The sequence below is a fragment of the Geotrypetes seraphini genome, chromosome 9 (genome assembly GCF_902459505.1).
Source record: "Geotrypetes seraphini chromosome 9, aGeoSer1.1, whole genome shotgun sequence".
Classification (NCBI taxonomy): Eukaryota; Metazoa; Chordata; class Amphibia; order Gymnophiona; family Dermophiidae; genus Geotrypetes; species Geotrypetes seraphini.
The window spans coordinates 83,993,803-84,014,946 of NC_047092.1; the positions used below are offsets into that span (position 1 = coordinate 83,993,803).

The 21,144-nt window shown below is 45.2% G+C and overlaps 1 protein-coding gene across 1 annotated transcript in view; it reads left to right on the forward strand.

The window, feature by feature from the left end:
* DGKI (diacylglycerol kinase iota) overlaps window positions 1-21,144 on the forward strand; it is a 1,086,779-nt gene that overhangs the window by 964,374 nt on the left and 101,261 nt on the right. Inside the window, exon 25 of the mRNA XM_033957757.1 lies at window positions 6,251-6,320. Within this exon, the coding sequence (XP_033813648.1) occupies window positions 6,251-6,320 (70 nt within the window). The remainder of the gene's footprint in view (window positions 1-6,250; window positions 6,321-21,144) is intronic.

The window sequence follows — 21,144 nt, forward strand, 5'->3', positions numbered from 1 at the left end:
TGTAAGGGGGATTTTCCTTGATACAGCCCATTTGGGGCGAAACATAGTCTATGTCGGAGTGCCTACACCCACCCGCGTAGATGAAAGATGAGTACATTTTGATATCTAAAATATCTATATTTATATATATAAAAAAATCTGTAAAAAAGTGTTATAGAGGCCTATGACGACCATGGGTGCCAATTGAATCTGTATGTTCTTTAAAGCTTATAGACATACAGTATGGTACTTCTGAGGTCTGTTAGCCTGAACATTTACTAAATGCTTTAAGACCTCTTCTATTTAGTCTTCTATTGCTTTATATCTAAGGAGGTCTGAAATACTCGAGCCTGATAGTGCGGACTTGTATCAACATATTACAGTCACATCTTCCCTTTGACAATCTCTGCAGTGGTAGATGAACTCTTCCAATCTTTCCAGAGGGTTTTTATTCAAAATACCTCCACATCAGAAGGTTTTAACCATGGACTCATCCATCTACATTTGGGGAGCTCATCTGGACGGTCTTTGTATTCAAGGTCACTGGTCTACCAAGGATCATCTTTGCCATATCAATCTCTTAGAACTCAGAGCGATTTACAATGCTTTCAAAGCATTTCAGCATATTGTGCCCAACCATGTCCTTCTAATCCACATGGACAATCAGGTGCAATGTATTACATAAAGAAGCAAGGTGTCATGGCCTCTTTTCTTCTTTGTCAAGAGGCCCAGATTTGGAACTGGGCAATTGCTCGCAACATATTTTTGAAAGCAGTATACATTCAAGGGGAACAAAATTCTCGTGCAGACAGACTTAGCAAGTTTCTTCAGTCACACGAGCGGACACTCAACTCTCCAGTTCTGAATCACATATTCTCTCTCTGGGGGACTCCTCAGATAGACCTGTTTATGTCCCCCAACAATCACAAGCTGCCCCATTTTTGCTCGAGACAGTACTCTCCCCAACGTCTGGAAGCGGATGCTTTTCTTCTGGATTAGATGCACAAGTTTCTCTATGTATTTCCTCCAATCCCTCATCCTTAAGATGCTTGTCAAGTTAAAACAAGAATCGGCCACAATGATTCTGATAGCTCCTCAGTGGCTCAGGCAACCCTGGATCTCCCTTCTACTTCAACTCAGTTTTAGGGAATCAATGCTTCTTCAGATTTTTCCAACTCTTCTCACACAGAGTCACAGATCTCTTCTGCACCCCAATCTTCAGTCTTTACACAGATTGATACCTCTCGGGCTGACATTGGCTGAGGTTCACCTTTCTCATCTTGTCAGACTTATCTTAGAAGCCTCAAGAAAACTGTCTACGCAGCAATGTTACCAGCAGAAATGGACAAGATTTTCCACTTGATGTACTCTTCGCCATCATGATTCTCAATCCACATCTATATCTTCAGTATTGGATTATCTTCTACACCTATTCAACTCAGACCTCAAGACCACTTTGATTAGAGTTCATCTCAGTACTATCAATGCGTTTCATAGCTCGGTTGATGACAAACCTCTAACTGCTCATCCTCTTGTGTCCAGATTCATGAAAGGACTTTTCAATGTCAAACCACTTCTCAAACCACCTCCAGTAGTTTGGGATCTCAATGTTGTTCTATTTAGACTTCTGAAGCCTCCTTTTGAACCAATGTCTTTGGCTCATCTTAAATATCTCACTTGGAAAGTGTTTTTCTTATCTCCCTTATCTCTGCTCGAAGAATAAGTGAACTGGTGGTGGATCCAAGAGAACTATTTGTACATGGTTGGTGGCTTCTGTCGCCTTCTGTTATGCTCAGGCTGGGCTGCAACTGGAGAGTTGCATCACAGCCCACAAAGTCTGAGCTATGGCAGCTTCAGTTGCTTTCCTCTGCTTAACTCCTATTGATGAAATCTGTAAAGCTGATACTTGGTCCTCAGTTCATACATTCACATCCCCCTCGTGAACTAACCTTTTATGTTCTTCTTTCCTATTATATGTTGTACTTCTTCTTCCTTCCCTGATTGTTTCTGTAAGTCCTGTTAGTACTCAGTCTTAATTATGTTCCCCCTAAATTTTAAAATTTGTAATATGATTGATGTTAACCGCTTTGACAATTTTTTAGGTGGTATATGAAATTTTAATAAAACTTGGAAACTTGGATCTCACTACTGTCTGGAATCTTTTTCCAGATGGGATAGTCACTTTGGCCAAGCAGTATTGCAAAATTAATTTTCTTAATGGCCAACACTCCCTCCATCCCATTCTAGTAAGTTAGAGTCCCACATGTGAGAATATGCTGCCTACTTGTCTTGGGATAAAGCAGCTTCTTACTGTAACAGGTGTTACCAAGGGACAGCAGGCAGATATTCTCACAACCCACCCACCTCCCCTGGTTGGCTTCTTAACTTGCCTACGGAACTGAGGTACCGTGAGCCTACATTGGGCGGGAAGGCACTCACGCATGCACGGTGCAGGCAATTCACAAACTTTCTCAAGTTCTTAATGTGGCAATGCACTTTTAAAGCTGTCTGTACCGGGGCTCTGTGGATGACATCACCCACATGTGAGAATATCTGCCTGCTGTCCCTGGATAACACCTGTTACGGTAAGTAACTTTGCTTTGTGATATCTGTTACTTTAGCTCGCAGGGTCAGTGAACTTCAAGACCTAGTGCTGAATCTACCTTCCACAAAATTTCATCACAATCAAGTAGTGCTCCATATTCTGTTGCTTCTCCACATCTGAAGAAGTGTCTGCAGTGTTAGTGTCAGCATGAGCATGCTGCCTGTTGCTCTGCCTGACCCCAAAACAGGAAGTTATATCAAGTTTTGATGTAACATCTTGTTTCTGGGGTCTGACATAGAAATATAGAAACATGATGGCAGATAGAGGCCAGATGGCCCATCCAGTCTGCCCATCGACAGCATCCATTATCTCCTGCTCTCCCTTAGAGACCCTACATGCTTTCTTAAATTCAGACTAGAGAATGACACGGGGACAAATTTTTCCCTGTCCCCATGGGAACTCATTTTCCTGTCCCAATCCATCTAGTTCTTTTCCTGTCTATGCCCCATTCCTGCAAGCTCTGCCCTCATCTGCACAAGTCTCAAACACTTTAAAATCATAAGCGTCCGAAGCTTATGCAGTTGAGGCAGAGCTTACATGAATGGGGTATAGACAGGGACAGCAACAAAACTTACAGGGACAGGATGGGGAAATTGAGTTTCTGCAGGGATGGGGAAAATTTGTCCCCGTGTCATTCTATAATTCAGACACAGTCTATGTCTCCATTACCTCTACAGGGAGGCTATTACATGCATCTACAGTACTGCCCTTTCTGTAAAAAAGTATTTCCTTAGATTACTCCTAAGCCTATTACCTCTTAACCTATATAAGAACATAAGCAATGCCTCCAAAGGGTCAGACCTGAGGTCCATCGTGTCCAGCAGTCTGCTCACGCGGTGGCCCAACAGGTCTAGGACCTGTGCAGTAGCCCTCTATCTATACCCCTCTATCCCTTTTTCCAGCAGGAAATTGTCCAATCCTTTCTTGAACCCCAGTACCGTACTCTGTCATATTACGCACTCTGGAAGCGCATTCCAGATGTCCACCACACCTCATTCTATATCTTCTCACTCTGGAGTTTCCTATCAATTGAAAGAGACTTGCTTCATGCGTATTTATGCTATATAGGTATTTAAACATCTCTGTCATGGGGAGCTTGAGGAACTTACAGGGAAGCAGGAGGAGACTTTCTGGGCTGCCCCCCCCCGAGCCCACTGCAGCAGCGGCTCCTCTTCTTTACGGCCCTTCGGGCAGGCACTGACTAAGACAGACCCCTGACATCATTGGGTCCGTCTCCAACTGTTTAAAGCAAAGCCGCTGCCGCAGCCAACTCAAGAGCTTGAGGAACTTACAGGGAAGCAGGAGGAGACTTTCTGGGCTGCCCCCAAGCCCACTGCAGCAGCGGCTCCTCTTCTTTTTGGCCCTTTGGGCAGGCACTGACTGAGACGGACCCCTGACGTCATCGGGTCCGTCTCCAACTGTTTAAAGCAAAGCCGCTGCCGCGGCCAACTCGAAAGCTTGAGGAACTTACAGGGAAGCAGGAGGAGACTTTTTGGGCTGCCCCCGAGCCCACTGCAGCAGCGGCTCCTCTTCTTTTCGGCCCTTCAGGCAGGCACTGACTGAGACGGACCCCTGACATCATTGGGTCCGTCTCCAACTGTTTAAAGCAAAGCCGCTGCCACGGCCAACTCGGGAGCTTGAGGAACTTGCAGGGAAGCAGGAGGAGACTTTTTGGGCTGCCCCCGAGCCCACTGCAGCAGCGGCTCCTCTTCTTTTCGGCCCTTCGGGCAGGCACTGACTGAGACGGATCCCTGACGTCATCGGGTCCATCTCCAACTGTTTAAAGCAAAGCCGCTGCCGTGGTTGCAGCCACAGGGAGTGGCCCCTTGGGAGCCACAAGGAGCCTGGGAGCCGGAATTTAAGTTAGTAATTAATTATATATACATTTAGTGGATTAGTTTGATTATGGGGAAAAGGAAAATTAAACCTAAGAGCTCAACTCCAGCTGTATCTGGCCCTATGGATAGACATTTAACTCTACTAACTGAAAATCCTTCTGTGGTACCACTAAATATGAATTCCTACTTGTCGGGTGCTTCATTGAGTCCCCTCAAACGGACCCCTCCCCTTCATCCAGTATCAAGTGATAGTAGGAATATAAACCCTACTATTTCCAACAAACAAGTGGTATCCTCCACTCAGATTAATAAGTTAGTTTTTACTGAAATACCTAAATCACTGAATATTTCAGGTGGAGTGGAAGAGAATCCACTAATGGAGGAAACACAGGATATTACCCTTAAAGCGGCAGATAGAAATGGCAAAAGTTAAATCCTTACTATAGTTCCCCTGACCTTGATAAAGATAAGCGAAACGCGTCGGGACAGGGAACCAACAACGACATAAGATAAGTTATCTTGATATAAAGAATAATATAATATAATATTAAGCTATAAAATAATAACTATATTAAAAGGGCCTACATTTCAGGCACCTTCCATGGGCCTGAAATAAGAGCGACTAAATGGTTAAGGGGCTGGAGGAGTTGCTCTACAGTGAGAGATTAGAGAAACTGGGCCTCTTCTCCCTTGAAAAGAGGAGGCTGAGAGGGGACATGATCGAAGCATTCAAAATAATGAAGGGAATAGACTTAGTAGATAGAGACAGGTTGTTCACCCTCCCCAAGGTAGAGAGAACGAGAGGGCACTCTCTAAAGTTAAAAGTGGATAGATTCTGTACAAACATAAGGAAGTTCTTCTTCACCCAGAGAGTGGTAGAAAATTGGAATGCTCTTCCGGATGCTGTTATAGGGGAAAACATCCTCCAGGGATTCAAGACAAAATTAGACAAGTTCCTGCTGAACTAGAACGTACGCAGGTAAGGCTAGTCGCAGTTAGGGCACTGGACTTTGACCTAAGGGCCACCACGGGAGCGGACTGCTGGGCACGATGGACCACTGGTCTGACCCAGCAGCGGCAATTCTTATGTTCTTATGTTCATAAGCTCACCTGAGGCCACGTCTGGGCACAACCACGCCCACATCTAGCCTTAGGTGAGGTTAGGCAGCCCTACGTGTCTCATTAGGTTCCCGGAGGCACCTTTAACGTTCGTACCGATAGACTTTTAGACAGCAGTTGGCCGCCTAAAATTGGGATGACGTTTATAGAATTTGCTCATAAGTGTTAAAAAAAATATTACTGTCATCAGTTGAATATGTTTTTCAAAAAGGAGGGATAGAGGATCTCTAGGCATTAAGCTGCCATATTCACAAAATGCTGATAATTCTAATTTTAGGAGTTTAAACATTTGAGAGACTCTAGATAGCCCATAATATAGGCACCTAAATTTAACTGAATATAAGTACCAAAATTAGGTGTCTAATTAATGAAACTAAAATCAGCCACCGTGCCCTTATAACTTTTTGCGTTTTAAAATATTTTTATTGCCAAAATATTTAATATTTTTCAACTCTGATAATTCTTTTTTATTTCATTACTATGGAAGCTCCCCTGCCAATGATGGAATATCAAAGTCTTTTAAACATGAAAACTGTACTTATCTTTGGAATTATCATGGAAACTCTGTAAATGTGTTCACCTACTATTCAGCAAGCAGGCTTGATGTTAATTACCTCAGAGGGAGAATGCAAATCCCAGGTATTGAATATTGGTCTGTATATAATCCAGGTATCTTCTAATAAAATAATGTTTGTTTGTTTTCCTGTAGGAACAAGAAAGCTCCATATCCAATTTATTCTCTTCCCAGAAGCTCTCTCCCCACTGGTACTTCCTTGATGGTGAGAAAGGTCTTGCATCAGTTATTATTTATGTTATTACTGATTTGTATAGTGCATTTAAGATTTATGCAAGTCTGTATAAGAACCATACAGGGGGTGGGGGTAATTTTATATGAGGGCATGAAGGTGAAAAGTTAATGAAGCCTATTTTATGAAGGCAATGTAGGTGCCTAGGTACCTTTATAAAACAGGTACCAAAAAAGTGTGGGATGAACATAAAGGATCTAGAATCAGAAAATAATAGTAAATATTGAAGAACTAAGGCAAGTACTGGGCAGACTTGCACGGTCTGTGTCTGTATATGGCCGTTTAGGGGAAGATGAGTTGGGGAGGGCTTCAGTGGCTGGGATGATGTAGATGGGCTGGAGTGAGCTTTGACGGAGACTTCAGTAATTGGAACCTAATAACAGTACCGGGCAGAGCTTTGGATTCTTGCCCAGAAACATCTAAAAAAAACTAAAAAAAACCCAACAAATTTTTACATTGAATCAGGTTGAGCAGACTGGATGGACCATTCGGGTCTTTATCTGCCATCATCTACTATGTTACATTTCTCAGTAGTTCTAGGTGAGTTATATTCAGGAACAATAGCGTATTCATATGCACAAATTTACACCTTATCTGAAAAAATAGTCAATGTTTAGCTGATGGCGGTCAAAGATACTTATGCAGATCCCAGCTAAATATTGGCCAGGACTTATATAATCACAGTCAACAGTTGATCCATTTTGACCCCACCTCTATTGCCCCCTGCCACTGAACAAAGGCTGACTCTACTCCTTCACAGTTCACTCCCAGCAAAGCCCCACTCCTCCCCAGCCCTCCCCACAAGTCATTTCAGAACCCATCTAAGCCTACCCAAAGAAGTCTGGTGGCCTAATGGGGGTTGGGGAAGGAGCAAACCTCTCTTGCTCCAGTGCATCATGGCTCCAGTTAAAAATGGCTGCTGTGACTTTTAACGGTAGTCATCTGGGGGGGGGGAGGGGGAAGAGGGGGTTAATACAAAGGAAAGGTGATATCAAATCCCATTTTCCTTACATAGTACTCATCTTCCACTCAGGATTTTGTGAAGATAATGGGTGCCATCTTTAACTGTTCCCTCACCTTTCATTCACAAATCTCAACTGTAATATCTAAATCAGACATAGGCAACTCCGGTCCTCGAGGGCCGGAATCCATTTGGATTTTCAAGATTTCCCCAATGAATATTGTAGCATGGCCGGCCCTTGAGGCTTGCGGTAACCGGCCCACGCTTACAATATTCTCTCAGCGTGCTTCCCCAAGAGGGAGGAAGACCCTGTTGTGAATTAACTATCCTTTGTGAAAAAAACAGAATGGCCTCACACAGGTAAGTTATCAAATAAGGAAATAAAATTTATTGTGTATCCGAACTAGTCCAACCAAAAAAGGCATGAAGGATAACAGTCTCAAAAAGGTAATAGCAAAAAAAAAAATAGTGCAAGCAAAATCATACTGTGTTTACCAGCCTGGTCTGGTTAATTCTTCCAAAGTTCTTTTACTAATGTCCCAGGTATAGCAGAGTCTCTGGCAGTCTTTAACTCTCAAAGTCTTCCTTGCAAATTGAAAAGCAAACTATGGCACGTGGCAATGTGCAGCACTGCCTTTTCAAATGCAGTGGCAGAAGGCTGGCGGATTTGCCAAAAACGGCTCCTTGTTGTAAAGAGCAAATAACCCGCAAACCCTCCGCTAAGGTGTTGGGCAAATCCTACCCCAGCCTTCAGGCTATTCCCATCTTATGGGAGATACTGTTAAAGCTGTTTCACTACTGTCCAGTCATGGCTTGCAGCAGCCATCTTAAACCAAACCCTTCCAAGCACACAATATACTGGGCTGGTATGTTCAGGACAAGTCTTAATTGCCCCACAGAAAAAAAACATTTCAACAATGAACTCAAAAAAGAAAAGTTCCCCTCCAAGCCAGGAATGCCAAACATAAATTCAAACATGACTCACTTCCATTTCCTCAATCAAATCCACCTCCGGTAAGGCAGTCCAATCCATAGGTTCTGGCTCAGCATTTACCAGCGTGGTTTCTTCTGGCTCTGAGTTCAGCATTTCTACACCATTTGGTTCAGGAAGAATTGGAAGCTCCTTCCACTTGAGAGCTTCTCCTGCCTCCCTCCTTCTCCTCAACAGTCAGCTTTCCAAATGCTGCCAAGCTGCTGTACCATGCCCAGTTCTACTCAGGGGCCTGACTTCTTTCAGCTGAGGCTGCCTTCTACCCTGTTTAGCCAGCTTCTCACAAAATGGAGGATTTAAAGGGGCCCTATCAGTTTTCACCAGGCTATGTTCTGCAGCAGGTCTGAACACAGCCTGTGTTTCCTGGTCCTGTTCCTGCATATCAGGGACACAGTGATTAGCCCAGACTAGTTTCAGTGGACGTTTTCTCCGGGGTTTAACTGGCACAAGGCCGGCATTGGGCTCGGGTTTGTGATAATATGCATGAGATAATGATAATAGCTCTCCTCCTAGCTTTGTCACAGGAGTAACTAGGAAGAGCAGAAGTCCCTATGCAGGAGAGCTGACCAGGTTGGCTCTGCTGAGTGTGAGAGCGCTGACCTCCCTTGCAAGGGAGAGTACAGACCAGCTGCAAGCCTGCTATTAGAGCTCATAAGACCTCAGGGAACAGGAAACTACATCTCCCAGAACAGCAGAGACCTAGTAGGAAGCTGTCATGTGACTAGTCACAGCTGCAGAGGGAGCTTTCTCCCTTCCCCCTCTTTAGAGCAGGGAGGGGTGATTTGGAGCCTGTTAAAACAAGACAGCTGGGACCCGGGGGGGGGGGGAGGAGCAGAGAAGCTGGGAACATAAGCCTGCAAGGCAGCACAACTCCACTCCCCAGTTGAATGTTGAAGAGCTGGCGAGGTATCTGAACCTACCAGAGAGAGACAGTCAGAGTTGGGAACCCATGGACACTGATATGCCAAGTATTCCTAGTGAGAGGTTGGAAACTATGGACACCCGCTAAGAGGCTGGAAATGTTATGATACTTTGTTGATGCTTACCTGTTTGTTTGTTTTTTTGTGAAGTTTTGTGACTAAGTTTATTTTGTGGGCAGAAATGTCTCACTTCCCAGAGCTAGGCTCTGAGGTATACTCTCACACTGTTTGATACTTTAAACTGCTGGGATATTTGCAAGAGCATTTCTGCTTGCTCTCTTCTCCTCACAGCTGGAAGCTAATTAACCACTGATAAGCTACTACAGGGAACCTCAGCCACAGAGGAGCTCTGTTTTGTATAGTCCCTAGCTGCAGTCAGCCTGTGCCAGAGTTCTAGCTTTAAGCTTTTTGATTTTGGAAAAGTTTTATTTTCATGTAACCAGAGCCTTGTGAATTTTTCTTTACTGCTCATCTATAGAAAGAGAGCACTGCTGAACCTACCTTTATCCTTTAAGGCTGGTGAAGAGGATTGAGTCACAGAGACTGAAGTCCAGCCTTAAATCTGGTTTTGTGTTCTTCTTTGTTTTTGATTTTTTGTTATAACATTCATTCTAGTGTTTGTGAAGCCAGTGTGACCAGGTTGGCCCTATTTTGCATGTTTTGGTTTCTGAACAAATGTACTGGAAAATATCACAACTTACTGACAACATCAGAGCAACCTGACTCAGGGTTAGGAATAAAAGGTTACTTTTATTTTTTACTTTCCTGGGTGTGTGTGATTTCCTTGCCTGCTTTTACTGTGATCATTTCACCTGTTGGTTTCCACCCTAGGCCGGTGCCTAGGGAGCCTGAAGGATTCCCTAGTTGGAGGGAACGCGCTGGGAGCAGTAGCGGTCGCTGTGAACCTGGCTCTTTGCGTGGTTCAGGAGCCCGGGTTGCGACAATATTCATTGAGGAAATCCTGAAAACCCGATTGGATTCCGGCCCTTGAGGACCGGAGATGCCTATGTCTGATCTAAATGCTATTTCATTCTTTACCAGATATACTCTGTGCATGCTATTCTTGAACATTCCTTTATTCAATTGCTTATTCTGATACTGGTCACCTCTCAACTAGACTACTATAATTCTCCATATTTTGTTTTTCTGTTTGTTCAGCTTTTCAGTCTACAATTAATTCAAAATACATCTTTAAGACTTCTGTTTGGCTTGCAGAAATATGATCACATTTCTTCTTCCTTATTTCTGAGCACTGGCTCCCAGTTGCTTATACCAGTGGTTCCCAACCCTGTCCTGGAGGACCACCATCCAGTCGGTTTTTTAGGATAACCCTAATGAATATGCATGAGAGAGATTTGCATATAATGGAGGTGACAGGCATGCAAATCTGCTCCATGCATATTCATTAGGGTTATCCCAAAAACCCAACTGGCTGATGGTCCTCCAGGACAGGGTTGGGAACCACTGGCTTATAGGATTCTGTTTAAGGTCTGGTCAATCACACACTAGGCCAGGGGTCCCCAAAGTCCCTCCTTAAAGGCTGAATCCAGTCGGGTTTTCAGGATTTCCCCAATGAATATGCATTCATAGATATCATGCATATTCATTGGGGAAATCCTGAAAACCCGACTGGATTCAGCCTTTAAGGAGGGACTTTGGGGACCCCTGGCCTAGTGTGTGATTGACCAGACCTTAAACAGAATCCTATAAGCCAGTGGTTCCCAACCCTGTCCTGGAGGACCATCAGCCAGTTGGGTTTTTGGGATAACCCTAATGAATATGCATGGAGCAGATTTGCATGCCTGTCACCTCCATTATATGCAAATCTCTCTCATGCATATTCATTAGGGTTATCCCAAAAACCCAACTGGCTGATGGTCCTCCAGGACAGGGTTGGGAACCACTGGCTTATAGGATTCTGTTTAAGGTCTGGTCAATCACACACTAGGCCAGGGGTCCCCAAAGTCCCTCCTTAAAGGCTGAATCCAGTCGGGTTTTCAGGATTTCCCCAATGAATATGCATGATATCTATGTGCATGCCCTGCTTTCAATGCATATTCATTGGGGAAATCCTGAAAACCCAACTGGATTCAGCCCTCAAGGAGAGACTTTGGGGACCCCTGCACTAGGCTCTGGATAGAAGTTTTCCTCTTTTCTTGGTCTCTGTTCATAGCCATACTGTCCATCAAGACATCTTTTATTGATTTGGTCCGTCCTCCCAAAGGAGCCCAGAATGGGTCACAAGAGTACATTCACAGTATATGCAGGACAGGCTTTGGTGGGAAAATACAGACTTGGAGGACATGGGGGGATTAAATTTCAGCTTTACAGTATAGTCATAACATACAGACTCGAAAATACAGACTTAGTGGATATAGGGTGGTTTAAATTGCAGCATTTTCCTTATAGACAATAGGTTGGATTAAATTGCAGTATTTTCCGTATACACATAGCCTAATATAGAGATAAAATAACTTTGCTTCCAGGTGTGTGCATCATTGAAGTATGGCATTTTTGATCCAGTGTGTATCACAGATAAGGTTGGTTTTTAGAATATAGTACCATTTGATTTTGTTTGGAGTGATTTCTAAGTTTGGTAGTAGTTCGAGTTATACTTGCGGTGGCATATAAGTTCTAGTAAGAGTCCGTTGATGATAAACCTTTGGTGTATTAGGCAGTGCTTTTGAGATCTATCAGTCAGGAATGCAGACCCAGGTCATTAAGGAGCTGGGTTTGTAAAGGGGAAGGTTTTCACAGCCTTCCTGAAGTTCAATAGACTGTTTAACGAGCTAATGGATGGGGAGATGATGTACCATAGTTTAGGTATGTAATGTGAATAGGAGCGTTTCTGGGCTTTTGCAGACGTAATTGAGAAGCCAGGTGGTAGGACCAGCCGTTTTTCTGCTTGGGATCTCAGTGATCAGTTGGGGGACATGAATTTGTAGTTTTGATGCTATGTAGTTTGGTGTCATGTTGAAGGCTAAAACCAAGGCTTTAAAGGCACATTGTTTTAGTCATTCCTTCTTACCAGTAAGTGTATCATGAAGTCTGTCCCCTGGTCGTACCACTTTTACTTACCATTTCTATAGCGCTGTCAGATGTACAAGACTACCATTAAGAATCAGTGACAACATTTTACACCCAGAGACAGAAGGGGCAAGGGCAGAGGGTGACTGCTTTCACCTTGTCTCTGGATGTAAAATGGTACCATCAACCCCTAGTGGTAGTGCCACTACCTCTAGAGGTCAGTGGAGCCATTTTGCATTCAAAGGCAGATAGGGCAGAAGAAGAGGGGCAGTTTGAAGGAGATGCAAGGAGGAGGAATATTGGACATAGTGATGGAGGGAGAGATGTAGCATGGTTCTGGAGAGGGCTGTTAGAAGGAGAAATGGGCATGGGGCTGGTAGGCAGTGGTAAAAAAATGCTGTGCATGATCTGGGGGATGAGAGAGGGAGAAATGTTGGACTCATGGAGGGACATAGAGAGATATTGATTGGGGAAGGGAATGAGGTCCAGAGGAGAGAAAGTGTGCAGGAGGCAGAAAGAAAGAAATATTAAATGCACAGTCAGAAGGAAGTGCAACCAGAGACTCATGAAATCACCAGTCAACAAAGGTAGGAAAAATGATTTTATTTTCAATTTAGTGATCAAAATGTGTCCATTTTGAGAATTTATATCTGCTGTCTATATATTGCACTATATTTTTCTGTTTTTCTGTAGTTACTGAGATGACATTGCATATTTTAAAGTCATCTATTAGTCAACTATTAGTACTATTATTATAGGGGTGGGGTCAGGGGCGGAGCCTGGGCGGAGTCACGTGGTTGATATTTTTTAGACTTAGGGGGTACTTGGCTTGAAGAAGTTGGAGGAAAGTAAACAGTGGAGTGCTGCAGGTATCTGTACTGGGACCAGTGCTATTTAGCTTATTTTAAATTATCTCAAAACTGGGATGAGTGAGATGATTAAATTTGTAGATAATATAAGAATAGCCTTACTGGGTCAGACCAATGGTCCATCAAGCCCAGTAGTCAGTTCTCACGGTGGTCAATCCAGATCCCTAGTACCTTGTCAAAACCCAAGGAGTAGCAACATTCAATGCTACCAAACCAGGGCAAGCAGTGGCTTCCCCCATGTCTCTCTCAATAACAGACTATGGACTTTTCCACCAGGAAATTGTCCAAACCTTTCTTAAAACCAAGAACGCTATACTACTCTATGATGACACTAAACTCTTCAAAGTTGTTAAAACATATGCAGATTGTGAAATATTGCAGATAGACCATAGGAAATTGGAAGACTGGGCATCCAAGTGGCAGATGAAATTTTAATATGGACAAATGCAAAGTGATGCACATTGGAAAGAATAACCCGAATTATAGTTACCAGATGCTAGGGTGTACCTTGGGTGTTAGCGCCCAAGAAAAAATCTGTGTGTTATTGTAGACAATATGATGAATCCTTCCGCCCAACGTGTGGCAGCAGCCAAAAAAGCAAACAAGATACTATGAATTATTTTTAAATAGGATGGTTAACAAGACTAACGCCTCCTTTTACAAAACTGTGACAACAGTTTCTAGTGCAGGTAGCTGCGCTGACTGGCATGCACTGCTCCTGACGCTCATTGAGTTCCTATGAGCGTCGGGAGCAGCGCGGGTCATTCAGTGCGGCTCACCGCACTAGAAACTGCTGTCGCAATTTCATAAAAGAGGGGGTAAGAATGTTATAATGCCTCTGTATCTCTCCATAGTGCAACCTCACCTGGTGTATTGCATTCAGTTCTGGTCTCCTTATCTCAAGAAAGATAGTGTGTCACAACCCACGGGCTCCTGATCACCGCAGCGAGCTGGGTTCACCGCGACCGTAACTGCACCCAGCGCGTTCCCTTCAACCAGGGAATCCTTCAGGCTATCTAGGCAACCGCCTAGGGTGAAAACATTAAGGTCCAATGTTCACAGTGAATACAGGCAAGGGAAAACACACACACACAGGAATGTCCAAAAGTAAAGGTGTACTTTTATTTTTGGCCTCTGGTTAAACTGCCTGGTATCATTAGCAGTTTGCAGTACTTTTCAATACATTTTGTATAAGAACCAAAATATAGAGCTCTGGGGCCAACCTGGCCACACTGGCTTCACAAACAATAGCCTGGCTTCAAATTAAAACACAAAATCATACAAGACTTTGGCTGGACTTTAGTCTTTCTACTTCAGTCCTCTTCACCAGCCCTCTGAGGTTAGGATAGTCCCAGTAATATTCCCTCACCAGGAAAGGAGCAAACAAAACTCTTGCAGTATGAAAAAAAAGTTTTACAAAACCAAAAAGGAAAACTGCTAACCTTGAAGCTCTCCCACAGAATACCTGCTGATAGGGAACTCATTCACATGGAGCTCCCCTGTGTCTTACCTTCCTTCAATATCTTATCTCCAACTAATTAGCCTCCAGCTGAGCTGAGAGGGAAGAACACAAACGTTTGGAATGTTACACAGTCCAAGGCAACAGTTCAGGTTCTTGAGTGCTGCAGAGGCTAGCTCTGGGAAGCTCAAACAATTCAGCATACAAACAAACATAGTCCCAAAACTTTCAGACAAAAAGGTAAGAAACAAAAATAGCAAAACACTTCCAACCTTGCTCAACTTGTGTCCATTGCATCCAGTTTCCATCCAGGAATAACCGGCACACTAATGTCAATGGGTTCCCAGCCTTCTAGCTGCCTCTCAGCTGTAGTCTCAGGCTTGTCTGAAATGTCCACCATGTCCCAATTCTTGCCCAGCTCATCAGAATTCAGCTGGTGAGGCAAGCTTTGTTGCCTCTGAGGCTCTCCTTGTAGCCCCCTTTGCTCCTCCCCCACTCTGGGTCTCAGCTGTCCTGTTTTAACAGGTTCCAATTTGCCCCTCCCTGCTCTGAAGAGGGGGAAGGGAGAAAACTCTCTCTGCAGCTGTGTCTGCCTATGTGACAACTTCCTGCTATGACTCAGGCCTTATGGGAGCTGTAGTTTCCTAGCTCCTGAGTTCCTTTGAGCTCTAATAGCAGGCTTGGGAGAGTAACCTGCAACTGGACTGAACTCTCCCTGGCAGTCACTGTCTGGCTTATCAAAGTTAGTACAAGGGAAGTCAGTACTTTCATAATCGGCAGGGCCAACCTGGTCAGCTCTTCTGCATAGGGTATTACTGCTCTTCCTGGCTAAACCTGTGCCAAAGCTAGACGGAGAGCTAGATTTTTCACAAGTGGCACTAGAAAAGGTTCAAAGAAGAGCGAGTCAGATGGTAAATGGGATGAAACTCATCTCTCATGAGGAAAGACTAAAAAAGTTAGGGCTCTTCAACTTGGAAAAGAGACGGCTGAGGGGAGTTATGATTGAAGTCTACAAAATCCCGAGTGGAGTAAAACGGGTAAAAGTGGATGGATCTTTTTTTTTGTAAATCTTTATTAAATTTCCAAACTACCATAGTGCAAACAAACAATTTCAATATACATAAGTTTACACGTAATGCACATTAAACTTATAGACATTGATGTACAACGATTTCTCTCCCCCCATCAAATAATCAGAAAAAGTACATACCTACAGGAAACCCTCCATATATTTCCCAAATGAAATTCTAATGCAAAACCCTCCCCCCTCCACCCACCCTGGATGTGAATGCTTAAGGGTCGATAAAATAAAATCAGTTATCATTCCTTACAGAACTTAATCAATGGTTCCCAAACATCCATGAATTTCTTATACCATCCCTATTATACGGCCATTGAACGTTCCATTTTAAAAGTATAACAGAGATATTCCCACCAGAAAGTGTAATTTAATCTATCACAGTTCTTCCAATTCCTCAAAATGAATTGTATCCAAGTTTCCAAGTTTATTAAGTATTTTGATTTATCGCCAATTCAAAATTCAAGGCGATGTATGGCATCCCCTGTCATTATAATGAGAAGTTTGTTATTTCGGGCAGATATTTGGCTTTTAGCCCTCATTAACGTACCAAATAGGATGGTATCGTACGTCAGTGCCACTGGATTTTCTAATATAATGTTCACTTGATCCCAAATAGATCTCCAAAATTTAAGTATCGAGGGACAATAGTATAGTAAATGATCCAAAATCTCAGCTTCAAGATGACAATGCCAGCATCTATTAGACTTTGAGCTATCTAATTTCTGTAAATGAACTGGGGTCCAAAATGCTCTATGTAATAAGAAAAACCATGTTTGTCTCATAGATGCAGACACCATACATCTCATCCTCCAAATCCGCTTAGAACTGCAAGGTACAGGCGGAATAGAAGTCATTAATGTAAATCCAGATTCATGGCCATTGAGACGCAGTAATCTGATGCTTTATCTCAATGTTCCAAATGTCTTCTTATTCAAATGTCTTCTTATCTCAATGTTCCAAATGGTTTCTTATTCAAAAATCCAGATATTAATTTATACCACTGAGCGGCCTGGTGTCCCGGGAAGTCCTCCTGAAAACATAAGACCGGCAAGCTATATTGATTTTTAAGACTTTTCCACTCAGGGAATCCCTCCTGAATGGCCTGCTTCAACTTCATCCATCTATAATTTTGGGATTTAGCAAGACCAAATGTATGCTGCAGTCGTAAAAAGTCAAGCAGTTTACCATCTGGCATTACATCATCCAAAGTATGTATACCTGCCTTCATCCAATGCTTCCAAATGACCTTAAACCTGCCAATTTGAATCTTGGTGTTCAGCCAAAGGGACTGACAAGTAGATTTATGTACCGGAATGGGCATTAAATTATTGATACACTTTAATGTCTTCCATGTGTCCATCAAAATTCTATTGTCATATAACCTTGGAAACTTGATACTCAAAACGTGACACAACTAATCAGGAAGAGTTTCCATGAGCTCAGGGAGGATCCAATACATACCCTGACGCATTATATAGGCTTAATGCTACTTATAAAAGTTTGGAAAATTTACCCCTCCCTCCACAATTGGTTTTTGTAAAGATACTAAAGCAATTCTCGCAGCTTTCCCCAGCCAAATAAACTTGATAAGAATACTATTTAACATTTTGTAAAAAGAGCCCTGAAAAAACACTGGTAACATCCCCATTTGGTAACAGACCACAGGCAAAACCATCATCTTAACTATTTGAACTCTCCCCCCACCAAGACAGATGTAAGGGGTTCCATTGCTCACACATTTCTGTGACCTTCAGCAATAAGGATTTTTCATTTATCCCAGGACAAGCAGGCAGCATATTCTTAACACATGGGTGACGTCACCAACGGAGCCCTCGGTACGGACCTTTTTAACTAGAAGTTTCTAGTTGGCCGCACCGCGCGTGCGCGAGTGCCTTCCCGCCCGACGGAGGAGTGCGTGGTCCCCAGTTTCTTCATTTCCGCGGAGCGAAGAAGACGCGTGTGTTTTTTCAACGGCCGTTGAAACCACTTTTTTGCCTTCCCGCTCGCGCTTTTTTCCTTATTTTTTCTCTCCTTACCTTCGGGTTTATTTTTCTTTGATTTGCAAAAAAAAAAAACAAAAAACTTTGCTTTTTCGCCTTTTTTCTTTCGTTTTTGCCCCGGCGGGGCCTGTTGCCAATATACAGGCCTCGGGCTTCGATTTTGCGGAGGCTATCTTCCCCTTCATGCCCCCGCAGGTCGGTTTTAAGAAGTGCCAGCGGTGTGCACGCCCGATCTCCATAACTGACCCACACAATTGGTGTTTGCAGTGTCTGGGTCCGGAGCATCGGGCGGACTCCTGCACCCGCTGTGCCACTCTTCAAAAGAGAACCCTTAAAAACCGAAGAATTCAACAAACTCTTCTCTTCGGCACCGAGTCGGCGATGGACTCCTCACCTTCAACGGCGGTACCTCAAAAATCGGCACCGTCGACCTCGACACCGACCGACCCCACATCGGCGTCGCTGGCGCCAGGTAAGCCGGCTAAGAAGCCTTCCTCTTCCCTCGAGCGCCCTCCAGCTACGGTGGCGACACCGTCCCTACCGGCATCGCACCGGTCCCGCAAACGCTCCGCCCCGATCTCGGTGAGTGCCTCGTCATCGGCCTCCTCATCGCCGGGGCGTGGAGCGGCATCCAAGGAACCGAAGAAAAAGAAAGCGGTTCCGATGCCACCCCTAGATGACCGTATCTCGGCCATCTTAAAGGCTCAACTCCAGGAGCAGTTGAAGAAACAACTTGAACAACTGTTGCCCACTATCCTGGCACCGCTCCTTCCGGTACCAGACCGACCCGAGACCCGTACCGAGCCCCCGGTGTCCACCCCTTCGGTACCGGTGAACACCTCCATGCCGATCCTTTCGGCCCAACAACTTCATGGCGATCCGGTGGTTCATTCTCAGGCCACATTGGATCCTCCTCGGCACCAGGCGGTACGGCATTCTTCTCGGGACCGAGATCGACGCCGGTCGTCCTCCCCTGGTACCGTTTCGGTGCGCTCTGGAAAGTCTTTGTCCAAGACTCGCCATACCGCGCCCTCCACCCCGGTGTCTCGACATGCACCAGAGGTCAGGGACCCTGACTTATGGGAGGAAACTCCTCTCGGTACCGAGGAGGATCCCTCCTCATCTGATGAGGAACCATCGGCACCCGATGCCACCTCTAAACCAGAGCAGTCCTCATTTTCTAAATTTCTGAGAGAAATGTCTGCTGCCCTGTCCCTTCCTCTAGAATCTGACTCCAAAAAGTCTCAAGCCTTTCTAGAGGCTTTAGACTTTGAGCAACCTCCTAAGGAGTTCCTCAAGCTTCCCGTGCATGACATCCTACGGGAAACGTTCTACAAAAACTTGGAAAATCCCCTCACGGTACCGGGAGCCCCCCGTAAACTGGACAACCTTTACCGGGTCATCCCTATTCCTGGATTCGACAAATCTCAATTGCCCCATGAGTCCCTTCTGGTGGAATCCACCTTAAAAAAGACTCAGGGCTCCAGTGTCTATGCCTCTACCCCTCCTGGCAGAGAAGGTAAGACCATGGACAAGTTTGGCAAGAGGCTTTACCAGAATGCCATGCTTGCCAACAGGGCAAACAACTATTCCTTCCATTTTTCCTTCTATCTGAAACACTTGGTCCAACAACTGTCTGCCCTCCAGAAGTACCTTCCTGAGCGCAAGGTCCCGCTATTCCAACAACACATCTCTGGCCTTCTCCAAATGCGCAAATATATGGTCCGCTCAATATACGACTCCTTCGAGCTCACCTCTCGGGCCTCTGCCATGGCCGTAGCCATGCGTCGCTTAGCCTGGCTCAGAGTCTCCGACCTGGACATCAACCACCAGGATCGTTTGGCCAACGCCCCCTGTCTCGGGGATGAACTCTTTGGAGAGTCACTGGATTCCACCACCCAGAAACTCTCGGCCCATGAGACCAGGTGGGACACCCTCATCAAGCCGAAAAAGAAGGCTCCGCCTGCCCGACCCTATCGGCCTCAATCATCTTACCAGCGGAGGTTCTCAGCCAGGCCACTCAATCCGCCTCCCCAACAATCTCGGCGACCCCGTCAACAGCAGCACCATGCCCAGGCTAGATCTCAGGCCACTCAACCTTCTAAGCCTCCTCAGCCTGCTAAACAATCTCAGCCCTTTTGACTCTTCTCTCCAGGGCATAGCCAGTCATCCACCCTCGCTACCTCTTCCACAGCCTATCGGGGGTCGTCTCACCATTTTCTCCAGCCGTTGGGAAGTCATCACGTCGGACCAGTGGGTCCTCAACATCATCCGCCACGGCTACTCTCTCAACTTCCAGACTCTTCCACCAGACAACCTTCCCGTAGAGTCTGCTTCACACTCATCTCAAACCCCCCTCCTCCTGAGGGAGGTTCAATCCCTCCTACTTCTCAATGCCATCGAAGAAGTGCCTCCAGATCAAAGGGGTCAGGGATTCTACTCCCGCTACTTCCTGGTTCCCAAAAAGACGGGAGACCTCCGTCCCATTCTCGATCTCAGGGACCTCAACAAGTGTCTGGTCAAGGAAAAGTTCAGAATGCTCTCCCTTGCCACGCTTTACCCTCTTCTTTCTCAACACGACTGGCTATGTTCCCTGGACCTCAAAGAGGCCTACACTCACATCTCCATCAATCAGAATTCTCGCCGCTACCTGCGGTTCCAGGTGCTACACCACCACTATCAGTACAAAGTGCTACCGTTTGGCCTCGCCTCCTCCCCCAGAGTCTTCACCAAGTGCCTTATAGTGGTGGCGGCCTTCCTCAGGTCTCACAACCTCCAGGTGTTCCCCTACTTGGACGATTGGTTGGTGAAAGCACCTTCATCTCAACTCGTGCTACAAGCTACTCATCACACCATCTCTCTCCTCCACCTCCTGGGGTTCGAGATCAACTACCCCAACTCACATCTGCTTCCCACCCAGCGACTTCAATTCATTGGAGCAGTTCTGGACACCACGCTGATGAGGGCCTTTCTCCCCTCCGATCGCCAGTGGACCCTGCTCCATCTCTGCCGTCAGGTACTCATGCATCCCTCCATTCCTGCCCGACAGATGATGGTCCTCCTGGGTCACATGGCCTCGACGGTGCATGTCCTTCCTCTGGCACGTCTCCACCTTCGTACGCCTCAGTGGACTCTCGCCAACCAATGGTCACAGACTACAGATCTTCTTTCTCATCCCATCTCTGTGACATCATCTCTTCAGCAATCTCTCCAATGGTGGTTGAACTCCTCAAATCTTTCCAGGGGTCTACTTTTTCATCTGCCCCCCCACTCTATGATCATCACCACCGATGCGTCCCCCTACGCGTGGGGAGCTCACCTAGGAGATCTACGCACCCAGGGACTTTGGACCCCACAGGAGCGTCGTCATCACATAAACTTCCTGGAACTCAGAGCCATGTTCTACGCCCTCAAGGCTTTCCAACATCTTCTCTGCCCTCAAGTCCTCCTCCTGTGCACAGACAATCAAGTCGCCATGTACTACATAAA